Raw genomic sequence first — 12617 nt, 5'->3', positions numbered from 1 at the left:
TACTGTGGCCTCAGTAAAAGAATATTCTTTTTCAGTGAAGCAAGCAATGATGCAAATGTGTCATATTTGTTTTGCTGCAAACTATTTTTTTCTTTGAACACAAAATACCTTGTGACCAAACTGTAATTAGATAAGTTTGAGCAATTAGTAAAATGAGTTCCTAACTGTCACAGGAGGTTTCATGGGTCACTGCATTTCTGTGTTACTCCTCAACCTTTAACCCTCTGGTGTGTTTGTTCAGCCACCAGCCACAGTATTCCCAACAAACACTCAGAGCATCTTTCCTTTTTTCAGTACATTCTACCACTTTGAATTACTTTGGGAGAAAGAGTGTGGCAGGAAAGCAAGATTGATATCTGTGGGCCAAACCTCCTTGTCAAACTTTTACTAAATATGTTTTATTATTTGTTGTGGTCTGACAATTACAACCACGAAAATAGATTTGAGCAGATTCCTGCCTCAGTCCTGTTCATTTTACTCCCTCTGCCCCTCAGTCCCTGCCAGCACACAGTCTTTTATCACAGTAACTTTTATCAGCTATCATTTTGACTTTATGTCCTGTCCCAGTCACCTGACTTTCGGTCTCCCACTCGTGCACCTGTTCCCAGTTATCCTGCCAGTATTTCAGCCTGCCTGTTTCACCAGATCATATCATGTATCAGTGTGTTGTCCCGTTCTTGCCCAATGAACCTGCTTGTAAGCCTTTAATGTCATCATTAGATTTAACATTAACGTCTCTGAGTTGCTCCTGCCTACCTTTATGTCTGCAGTTGGGTCTTCCCTTCCTATGCCTGCGTCAATAATTGTGACAGTAGATATAATATCTGGTAAAGTGGAATGATCTTTTCTGTCTTTTTCATAATATTATAGCATGTTTTGCACCTTTTTGATAAACACTTTTTGCATGGTTTTTCAGTTTTTTCTTTTCTTGCAGTTTCTTTGCCACCATTTTGATTTTGAATAAGACATAGTTCCACAAAAAAGTTAATGTATGATTTGCTCACTTTCACTTTGCAGTTCTTACGCATTTTTATTGCAGTTTGTACAGTTATTTATGGCTGTATGTACACTCTACATGCATGGTAGGATTATTGTGGTTGTAATAGCAGAAACCAGTGTCACCTTTGAATTGAAATACCAAACAAACTTCTCATGTGATAATCAAACCCACCATGACCTTCACCTCCCCTTGACATCAACTTGTTATAGAAGTCAGTTCCATTAGCTGGAAATTTTAAAGGCTTTCAGAACATTTATTTCAGCTCCTACATAAATCACTCATACAGGTGTTTATACTTTGTGTTTTCAGGCATTCTCCACATTCCTTTAAATAGTAGTCCGAGCACCTCACAATTCAGCCTGAGGTGACATCCTTCCACTAGCTCCTGCAGAGGTTTGTTTTGGAGAAAATGTAAGCAGAGGCAAAGCGGGAGTGGTCTGAAAGTCTGATAAGATGCAGAGACATTTCATTCCGCAGACTGTGAAAAGATCTGTGAGTCACTTACCGTAACTGATGTCAAAACAGGCCATGCCTGATGGTTGCTGATGTTCAGCATCACAAAATTAAACTGATATGCACAAAAAGTACAATAGAGAAGTCACTGTTCTCTATATGGCATTTCTGTGTTTATTTTATTTGTCATTCTTTTGGTTAAAGTTGACGTCATATCAAGGCGGTGATATTAAAAAGTGAGGCACTATGATGCTGTTGAATATAACAGATATAGGGCTATAATTAGACATTTTTAAAGAGACTTTATGATTCAGCTGACTCACAATTCTTTTGTGCATAAATACACATAGACTAATTATTTATTATTTTTTGAGTCCTGAACAATCAGCTACCTTCCTCGGAGGAAATGGTTTGTGTTTCTTCTACTCTGGGGGGCATCTGGGTCATCTTCCACATGCCCCCATGCATTTCAATTACCTAGAGAGATAATCCTTGTTATTTCGAGCAGCTTGAATTTTAAGTTAAGTTTCCATAATCTGGGGGAAAAAATGCAGAATGTTGCAGATTACATTACTGCTTTCACAGACATAAAACACTTCCAGATGCATTTTTTGCATTTTCCATCTGAATGGATATTTATTCTCTTACATTGTCATGATTTTGGATACTCAGTGTTGGCAACACTTCCCCAGGCATATGGAGAGGTTTATTAAATGGAACTAATGAGATGTGACAAATGTCAATTCATAAATGAGTTACTAGTTATCTTATAAGCCATCAGATTTGTTCTTTTAAATGTTAGTAAGTCATTACTAATGTTAGTAGGTCATCTCTCTGCCGCCAAATCTGTCAGTCCAACCTGCAAAGGAGCACATTGCTTTTAAAGGGACTTAGGGGAGCTGATATGATTGACTCTAAGTGATGTCAGTCATGACTGTATACTGTATGGCTCTAAGTGCTGTCTTATTTTTAACAGTGCTGCTTGAGCACCGCACACCCCCACATACACACATACCAAACTTCCACCACTCCTGCACACCCACATCTAATTCTGTGTTTCCGTTATGATAATATTTCTCAACCGAGTCCTCAGGCCGCACCTGTCATAAATGCTGTATGTGTTGCATCAGGTATAACAAGAACAGAACAAAATGTGCACAGCACACAGCTGAGTCAATAACTTGTCTGAGAAATGCTCCTCTGTCCACCACATTAATCAGCTGTGGATTTCATTTGATCAAGATGAACGGCCATGCTTCCAGTTTGAGTGTCACAGCAAGTAACAGATTAGAGGGAGTTGGTACTCAGTGCGTCAGTCCTCACTTATAAATTAATTCTGTTAGTTAGTAGATTATAGCAGTATCCTAATTATTGTCATGCAAACACTTTAACTGAATTACTTACATAAGATCAAAAACACGGTAAACAGAAACCAAGCAGACCTGGATTGGAAAATATTGTGTAATTTAATTGATTTCTTACACTCTTGCTGTAGTAAGGTCAAACAATGATATTGGAAGCAAAACTGCTTTTTTAATACATTTGCATATTGTCTTGGCTAACAGTGGGGGAAATTAAAGTGACCAGTGCCAAAATGAAAGTTCCATTTTCCTTCTCCTATTTTGCAGTGCTAATAAACTGCTTCCTGTCGGCTACCACACATCCATCCAGACATTAACATGATTATCAAACAAATCAGGTAAACTCGGGTCACTGGACAACTTGAAAATTGTGCAAGCATTTTAATTATTATTACAACAACAATTTATTCACAGTAATCACAAGTGCTGTATATGCATTAAAAGCCTCTGTACATCATTGGCTTCATCTGCAGTCCATCAGGCTTAGCTGTACTTTTGTCTTAATGCTGACATAAAGATGCTACTCTGCAGTAATACTGCAGTAATCTAAACATGACGGTTACAACATTTATAGCATACAGCAACTTTGATACTGCCTCAGAGAGCAGCCTGATAAACTACAGATAAAGAACTGCTTAGAACAGTAGTACTGTGCGTACTTCACTGCTCACTGAAGTTATTTATGCTTTGCATTTATTACTCCACTACATTTAACAAGGAATCAATGTATTTTGTTCTTTATTACATTTATATTACATTTAGTGTTAATATAATATATAATATTGTAATACTGAATAATATACCTCTGACAGGCTAATTCTACAAATTACAAATCTGTTTAAAAGTTAAATTATATTTTAGCTGATAATACTTTTACTTCATTTTGACTGAAGTTGTCAGCTCCTTACTGACAAATGGTCCTTATCTGCATCCTGTTCCTGGGCAGCAACACACAAGAGGAAAATACAAAAAACCTGGACTCTATGTGTGTCGCACTCAAAAATTTGATGTGGTAGAATGTGAAAGTCAAAATGATTTTTATATGTATAGCCCCCCTTTCCAATTTTGCTCTTGAAGTATCCTTTGCTCTAAATAACAGATTAAATGTCTGCTCTCAGCCATATGCTGACAGGATGATATTCAGTTATTAAGCACATAGGAAGGATAATATCTGTTTAATTACATCAACTGAAAATGTCTGATTCAGTAAATAACAAATTCCACTTCTGATTTCAAAATCTATGTCACAGACCAACTGATGACACAGTGCTGAGCCGCATCGATTTATGTAACAGCCCTGTCAGAATTAGTCATTGTGGTTTTAGAACTTGTTTTCATTGTATTGCAAGATCTCCTTAAGCAATGTCACCGCCCACATCACTGTCATTTGTCACTGTGAGGAATGTGCTAAACATGTGTGTGCATGTGCCATTAAGCGCATCGGAGCACATGTTGGCACAGTTAATTATTAAATGGTCATAAATTTGTTTGAGTACAGAACACTTTCTCTCATCTGCCTTTGATGCTGCTTAAAAATAGTTTCTTAAGCATGTGCTGCAATGACACAATCAGCCAAAACTCTATTTATATACTGTAAAATCCTACAAGCTGAGTTTAGACTCTTACATTGCAAAGTGCATGTTGTGATTAAAACCAAAGGGAGTTATTTGTTTGGGTAACACAGCAAAATTAACGTGAATTGACCCTTGAATGTCATCAGAAATTAAAAAAATAAAGTAAAACATTCACGTGAGGAAAAAATCAGCAGGCAGCCCACTGGAAAAAAATGTTTTGCAGTGGGCTGCTGTTTCTTGCCACACCCCCCTGAGTTGGGGGCCAGGTGCAACAGGCAGCTCATGTCTCAGAGTTGATGTTTTACCCTGCCTCAACTTTTTCACTCCACTTTACATCTAATATTCATTTAGGAAAAATCCTGTCAGTTAATGAGTTATTGCTGTAACATCTATAAGAAGTATGTCCCATTTGTAAAACAAATTCTCTTTGCACTTTAAAGAAAATTGTGTGTTTGGTTTGCAACATGCTACATATTTTAATCTAAAATCTTTAGTTATCCTCATTTGCTTCTTTTCAAAGTTCCAAACACCATTTTACTCCAATGTAAACACCCAAAAGAAAAAAAAAAGAGACTTGTTTTTATTTGTTTTTAATATTGAAAGTAAGTGCATAAGAATTTTATACTCTTAACCGTTTTCCTTGTCTAGGAGCTGACGTGAGGTGTCACTTGGCCAGTCTTGTAAAAGCTTGCAAACCTTTTCTGTGTCAGGAAGGGTGAGACCTGAAATTACTATTTGGGAGTTGCCTGGCTTCTTTCTGACTCTCCCCTATGTGCTGTCAGTGACCCATAGTATGATTAAGTCCACAGGAGAAAAAAAAAACTCAGTTATGCAAAATTGTTGTTTTCTTTATTTGTACAGCTAAAGCACAAACAGAAATGGGACAAATTAAAGTTAAAATGCTGATAATTCACATGAATTTAAAGTCAAACTATTTTCCAACTGAAAACTCACAGTAAGAAGCTGTGCAGTACAACTAAGTGGAAAATGTATCTGTGGATACAGCTATTTTAGGACCCAGTTCTATAACACACAAAAGTCCAAAGACCAGAAAGTGGTGCACAGGGAGGTACTGGGAGAGGGGCCGGAGGACAGGGAGGGGAGGAGGGAGGGTGAGGGAGCAGAGGGAGGGAAGTGAGAGACCAGTCTTTTGGATTTCTCATTAATTCAGTGTGGCCCTCTCTTTCAGTTTTTTTCAAAGCCCGCCCACTGACCATTATCAGCTCAGGCCTTATATATGCAGCTTGTTGCTGTTGTTTGTGAGTGCAGACACTTTACACAGCCCCAGCTGAAACCCACAACCCGGACAGCCACTCTGCCACCAACCATGAGAGAGTTCAAGAGCAAAGAATTCTGGAGGGCCGTTCTGGCCGAACTGGTTGGCATGACCTTTTTCATTTTCCTCAGCATCGGTGCAGCCATTGGGAACATGAACAACACTCACCCAGACCAGGAGGTGAAGGTGTCGCTGGCCTTTGGACTGGCTATCGCCACTCTGGCCCAGAGTTTAGGGCACATCAGTGGAGCCCACCTGAATCCCGCAGTTACCCTCGGGATGCTTGCCAGCTGCCAGATCAGCGTGTTCAAGGCCGTCATGTACATAGTGGCACAGATGCTGGGTTCAGCCCTGGCCAGTGGCATTTTGTATGGAGTGCGTCCAAGTGCCAGTACAGCACTGGGGCTCAACGCTGTAAGTAAAAACTTTCATAATGTTGTTGCTGACAGAACATGCAATAATATGTGATTTGAAACTGGGAGCTCTAAAACATCCCACACTGGGTGATGCACTGCAATATGATGCAACAGTATGTATTTAAAGTTCCTCTGCAGTCTAACATTGACCTCATGGTGAGAACTGAGACTTTTGTGTGGATGTATGCACTGAATTGGCACTGTTTGTGTTGTTCTTTTGACATTCTGTCATTGCTTATTATTGAATAGTGATGACACATTATTAAGGCACGCCACACTGCAAAGAATTTGCAAATAAAAACATGCAGTGTCAACACTCTGACATTTCTCCTCAGCTGCTTTTAGTAAATTTGAGGTTTTGCATGCTAAAATGATTTAATGCTACTGTTCTTTAACCTTCTTTAATCAGCTGTGTTCTTACTGAGGAGCTAAAGACTGGCAAGGCATGATATCTTCTCACTGTGCTCTGCCCAATACATGGTGTACCACAGCTACATTATACTGAAAAATAATGATCAGATCTTCCACAAATGAAAAATGAATAAGCAATGTGGCACTTCAGATTCTCTGCCAAATTGCTGTCAGACTTCCAGGGCAATGCCAGCAGCTCCTGAGTGGGAAGCGGTTGTGACGGGAAATTATCCATCTAAACTGACACAGACTGACAAAACTCTGGTTGTTTTGGATTCCTCTCTAACTCTTGCAGCTCAACGGTGTCACTCCCAGCCAAGGCGTTGGCATCGAGCTCCTGGCAACCTTCCAGCTGGTGCTGTGTGTCATTGCAGTCACTGATAAAAGGCGGCGTGATGTCACCGGCTCAGCACCGTTGGCCATTGGCCTCTCTGTCTGCCTGGGACACTTGACAGCTGTAAGTTGCACCTTACAACCCACCCCCAAACCCCAAAAGCAGTGTAATGTTTATCTAGGATTAGGCACAGCACATTTTCAGCAATGTAAACCAGCGGAAAACGTGATAGAGCTCTGTGGAAGAATTTCATGAATTCATATTGTTTTAGATAATACCCATCACCCCTGCCAGACTCAATTACACCATCAGACCATGTAGCTGAAGATATCCTCTTATGTTGTCTCTTTGTTGTTGATTACAGATCAGCTTTACAGGCTGCGGCATCAACCCCGCTCGTTCTTTCGGTCCAGCTTTGATCCTGAACAATTTTGAAAACCACTGGGTGAGTCAAAGGGGGGAAGCAGACAAGCACTTTACGCATGCCTTACATTTTTCTCTACGCATATTATATGTCAAGCTTAAATAATCTATAACAGACAGATGGCTCCATTATCTTCCTTCTTGAGTTAATCAGTTATAGCGTTCCTACAGATATTGACAAAAGTAAACTTTTTGAACTAGACTGGAATTTTTCCTGTTATTTCTCGCTGTGATAACAATGGTTTGCACATGACTCATGTAAACGAATACAGATCCAGGTATTGATCATATTTTTTCCTTGTAGGTGTACTGGGTGGGGCCAATGTGCGGTGGTGTAGCAGCAGCTCTCATCTACGACTTCCTGCTCTCCCCCAAATTTGATGACTTCCCCGAGCGCATGAAGGTCCTGGTCAGCGGCCCAGTGGGCGACTATGAGGTCAACGGAGGCAACGACACTACAAATGTGGAGATGACGTCAAAGTAGCACTGTGCAGACACAATCACTTAGTGCCATTGTACATGTCTATACTCCTGTAAAAAAAAAAAAAACTTTTGAATTTAGAGTAGGATGTTTTTGTGTTCCTGTTGAAATACCAATGAGGACTGTGGTCACGGGTCAGTTAGTGTCTCATTCTAATTCACTCCATTGTTTGACCCCCCGCACACAATTTCTGTCCAAACTGACACTCAAACATATAAGTCAAGGTTGTGAAAATCTTGACAGAGCAGTGTGTTCTGAATTTATTTCCCATATCAGTATTCTATGTTGAGCCATTTTTTTGTAAACATATTTCTATGTGCTTGTATCACTTTTTATCTCTGATGGATAATGTATTGTGTGTACACTCTTGAAATGTCTTTCAGTTTTTTAAGTAAATAAAACACTTGTTGTTAACACTTGTCATATTTTTCCTTCTCTATTCAATCAGCGTGCAAAACTGTTGAAAGTATGGCTGTAAGTATCAACACTCACTTACATACTGGATGAGTACAATATATTGAAATTGGGGAACTTGTCAGCACATTTACATTTCCAGGTAAAAATGTACAGATTCATCCAGGGCCAGATATATTTTCTAGAAGTCCCCAGGGCAAAAATTTGTCACTAGGCCCCCTCTGCCACCCTCCCATCTTCAGTCCTCTCTGCACTATATATATGCATCCTGTTACCTCCAAACTATTGATGGCAAACTGTTACTGGCCAGTGGTTTTCTGTGTGTAATTTGATAAAATAAAACCTTTTCTGTGCATCTAAAAAACTAGATTTTGAGACAATTTAACAGAATAATTTAGAACCCACATTGGGTAATATGATACTTTAATGGTTCAAATTTCCCTACAAATTAGCAGGCAGTGAACCGAACCTGGGATCGCTGGACCCCCTCATGATATGAGGTCAGATTTTCCCAGATGGTAATCTAGCCTTGAATTTAAGTTATTCAAGAGGTTTGCACTCTTGAGAAAAAAGTGAGAGAAAGATTTAAGAAACAAGCTTATGATGTTAAACAAATAGCAAACTTAAAGTGTGTAAAGCTGAGCAAACATTAGCGCACATCATGTCTCGAATGTAAACAACAAAAAGATGACCACCCGACCAAAAGAAAAGAAACTAATGTCACACCCAAATCATTTGACTGGTCTTTAAATACACCAGATTAAATAAGAAAAGAGATAAATCTGTGCATTAGATTAGTGTTATCTGATGTTGTCAAAGGTTGATTAGTGTAGATCAGTGTGAGTGCACATACATGAGTATGTATTTTTTTCATCTATAAGTCAAGCTCTTCAGTTATATTTGTAAATGTACCTACAATTTATAGCATCAAAATTTGGACCTGGGTATTCAGTCATCCTTTCTGTCTCGCTGTGTTTTCTTTGTACTGCCCAGCTATTGCTGCTGATTGATGGATAGCTTCTCTTATGTTTTCAACAGGTGAAGCAACCAGTGGCAGGTTGCCAGGTTGGTGAGAGTTTCCTGTCAGCAGCCAAGAAACAGCGCATACAGGAGATTCCTCTGACTCACCTTCTCGCTCCTTCTCACTCACTCCCCCATGGATCAACTGGTCAGTTTATGGCAGTTTGCCAGCGAGGGATGACAGAAAAAAGACTGAGTAGCTTTTTGGCTTTGATGCTGCAGCCTTTTGCTCATCCTTTGACAAAATATGCTGGTTTTAAACTTCCATTATGTTCTCCACAGAGTTGCAGAGTGCTCTCTCCAGTGAGATTTAGGGATTGTTGCACACTCTGAGATAGCAGGCACAAAACCACATGCAAGGTATGGGTAGGGGGATAGGATGAATGTTGATTGATGGAGGTTCATTTTTGCTTAGATTGTTTGAGCTACAGAGAAAGACATTAGACCTTATCATTGCTTTTTGAAGGCCAAATTGGAGGATGATGTGTGCATCAGAGTCAGATTCAGGCTGCTAATGTGTGCCCTTGTTATGACATTAGGACAAAAAGGATGGTGGACGAGGCATGGACATGTCCCATTATGGCCCAGACATATCTTAAATGAACTGCTATTTAGGATTCAGCTAGCAAAAAGGCCAGAGCCAGTTGGCCATTTAACACTTTTCAATAGCTTTTAGATGATCATTCTGCAACAGCTATTGGAGTTACTCCATACTACAGTATGCTGACTCATATGCCAGTGGGTCACCCATTGCTTTGGTGTTTTAAAATGTACATCTCCCATCCATGTGCATACAGTGGAAGCAAGCTACCATGCAAGGTGCTGATCCAACCATTGGTGTCCAGTGTCTTGCCCAGACTGTGGATTGGAGGAGCAGGGGATCAAACTGCCAATGCTCTGATAGGTGGAGATTCACTCTACCCCAATGGCTAGTAGATAATGTGAACAGCATATTTCTGGTTTATACCTTGCAGTCATTGATGCAAAAGCCTTCAAAACTCATGAGTCTGTTACTCAAAGTGGACGTCCTGGATCATGTTTCATCCAAGAAGTCCACCAAATGACATTTTCAACCACATGGTCCCACCCCTCAGTTTCTGGGGACAGATAAACATGATGATCCTGATAGACTGATGTTCTGAACTGTTGATGGTTTTGGCCTTGAATGCCAATGATGGTGAATATAGGACTACACAAATTATCCAGAGCATGTGGGCTCAGTCCACTTTCACTGCTTACAGAGCCATATCGATGAGAGGCATGACCCATTGTCCTGCTCAGTTTCATCCTGTCTTCCTGTTTGAAGATTCTCAGTCAAGTATTTGTACCTTATTGCCCCACTCTTTATTTATCTATTCTCCCTCTCACTTGTTCTCTCTTTCTTTATGCTTGTTCTTTAACCACCTGCTTTCCCTTCATATAGACCCAATGAAATAATAGGGAAGGCAGCTTGATAGGAGGAATGGAAGATTGCCTGATTGTTCCACAATTTGCGATGACTGTTTTGGTCAAGGTTTTTTCAATTATGCCCACTAACGCAGGGTGAGATCGTCACTGAAAATACACTGTTTTCCTGGAAGCAGCAGTTTTCTATGAATCTCAGTATTATGGGGCCTTTAACAGTTTGCACTGGCGCACAGCCTGTTTTCAAGGAAGCAGCAGTTTTCCAAGAATTTCAAGTCCACATTTCAATGGTTTACTTCAGCTCCTCCTCTCTGTCAAATACCAGTTAGGCCACAAAGATATTTTATATCGATATAAAGTTATTTTAATGTATATAACCAATGTCTGTCACGTCTGGTCTTACTGTACAGTGTTTGTTGCAGTTGTTTTGATCCATATGTTTTTGCTCATGAGTTATAGTATATGTACTGTCCCTTACAACAATAGATGATGTCATTGTGGGTGGTCATAGTCTATGAACAGTTCTAAGAAAAACGTGATGGGAAATATGTGATTAGGAGCCTTATTTAAGGAAAACCACCAAGGCTCAGTTAGATACTTTGCCCCAACAGTCCACCTGTACCTGGGACTGTATTCTCTGGACCTGATTCAAGCTGTGGACCTGGTTAAACTGCTTGTGATGTACTAGACTCATTGAATTGGACTCATTTATTGCCATTTTGACCATCCTAAATTAATTTTTGGATGTTTTTCTGTGGTCAGGCTTGCTGTTTATTCACCATGTTATCAATTTGAAATGAAATGTTTCAAATTATTTTGAGTACCTGGGGGGAAAAAACCTTTGAAGCTGTAAGTACTATTTTAGTCTGCTTAACAGACCAGCATACATATTGATTATATACTTGACTTGCTGCCATTTCTGCATAATTAAATACTCTGTGTTCATCCTATAATCTCTTGAGTTAAGTGAGAGTTCAACTCTCATGACAGACCTCAATAATGAATCCTTACAGGGGCTTTTCAAAACACCTGCATTGTGATGTTATTTATGCTTCTGGAAAACTAGATTTAGAGGATGACTCATATTTGTACCTTATTTACATCTGAAAGCCAGAGAGAGGTGTTAACATCATGGATGAGTGGAGGGCGCTCACATCATGAGGTGTTCCTCCTGGCATCGGATCAAAGGAGGTTTTGGGTGCGATCTAAAACTGTCCTCGACCACAGACAACACCGGTCAGTTAAAAGCCTTCTTTCTACTCGTTGGACATATGCTGCTTGATGAAATCATACCACAGCTGTTTCTGCATCTGCTGTTGTATTTGTACATCATGCTGTTCTATTTCAAGCTCCTTTTTGACTAAGCATTAAAAACACAAAAATAGCAAGTTCAGATATTACCACTGACAAACTAGTTATCTGCATGTGACTATCAGGTATTTGTCTTATATCGTGGGCCTGTGTGGTAATGATGGCTTAAATCAATAGTCTTAATAGCTCTGGCTGATTTAATTGAATCATTTCCCTATATGTTATTTGAATTACTGCAACTTCAGTTATTATTTACATCCTTGAACAATTTTGCAGCATTTAAAATGGGAATTTGTATGGGTTTTAATATAGGTGAATTTCTTTATACTTCCTTATTACATAACAAAAATAATGTATTGCTGAGGTTCTCGTTATTGCTGCTGAGAGATTAGTAAATCCTGCTGTGCACTGATTTGCTGCCTGATGTGATAATTGTACCGTAGCTTAACTTCAGTAAGCCAGCTCACGTGGAATAGATTATTATGTGAATGTATAAAATGTACAGACTTGACATTTGGCCTCTTGGCTCTGACCCCTTCACTCCCCTCAAGGAAACTCCAAGCTCACAGCAGGGAGCAGGGAGTGATGATGACAGAGTCCTTCCAAGGGGAATGTAGACTCAGAGCCTACAGGTGGATGCTGGGGTGGAGGTGTTTATGAAATGCTATACAGTAGAGTGGTACAATATCAGATGCACACGTGCCAATGTGGGAAAAAAGGTGATTTTCTACAAATGAAA

General features: G+C 39.6%; 1 protein-coding gene across 1 annotated transcript; it reads left to right on the top strand.

Moving 5' to 3' along the window:
• Positions 1-5623: 5623 nt before the first annotated feature.
• Positions 5624-8143, top strand: LOC108883342 (aquaporin-1). Its single transcript, XM_018676329.2, has 4 exons — positions 5624-6078; positions 6787-6948; positions 7190-7270; positions 7553-8143. Exons 1-4 carry the CDS (start codon positions 5626-5628, stop codon positions 7730-7732), a joined length of 876 nt encoding a protein of 291 aa, XP_018531845.1. The 5' UTR covers positions 5624-5625; the 3' UTR covers positions 7733-8143.
• Positions 8144-12617: the final 4474 nt, after the last annotated feature.

Source organism: Lates calcarifer, linkage group LG4 (genome assembly GCF_001640805.2).
Source record: "Lates calcarifer isolate ASB-BC8 linkage group LG4, TLL_Latcal_v3, whole genome shotgun sequence".
Classification (NCBI taxonomy): domain Eukaryota; kingdom Metazoa; phylum Chordata; class Actinopteri; family Centropomidae; genus Lates; species Lates calcarifer.
The sequence above is the reverse complement of the archived record's forward strand: the minus strand, read 5'-3'. Positions and strand labels throughout refer to the sequence as shown.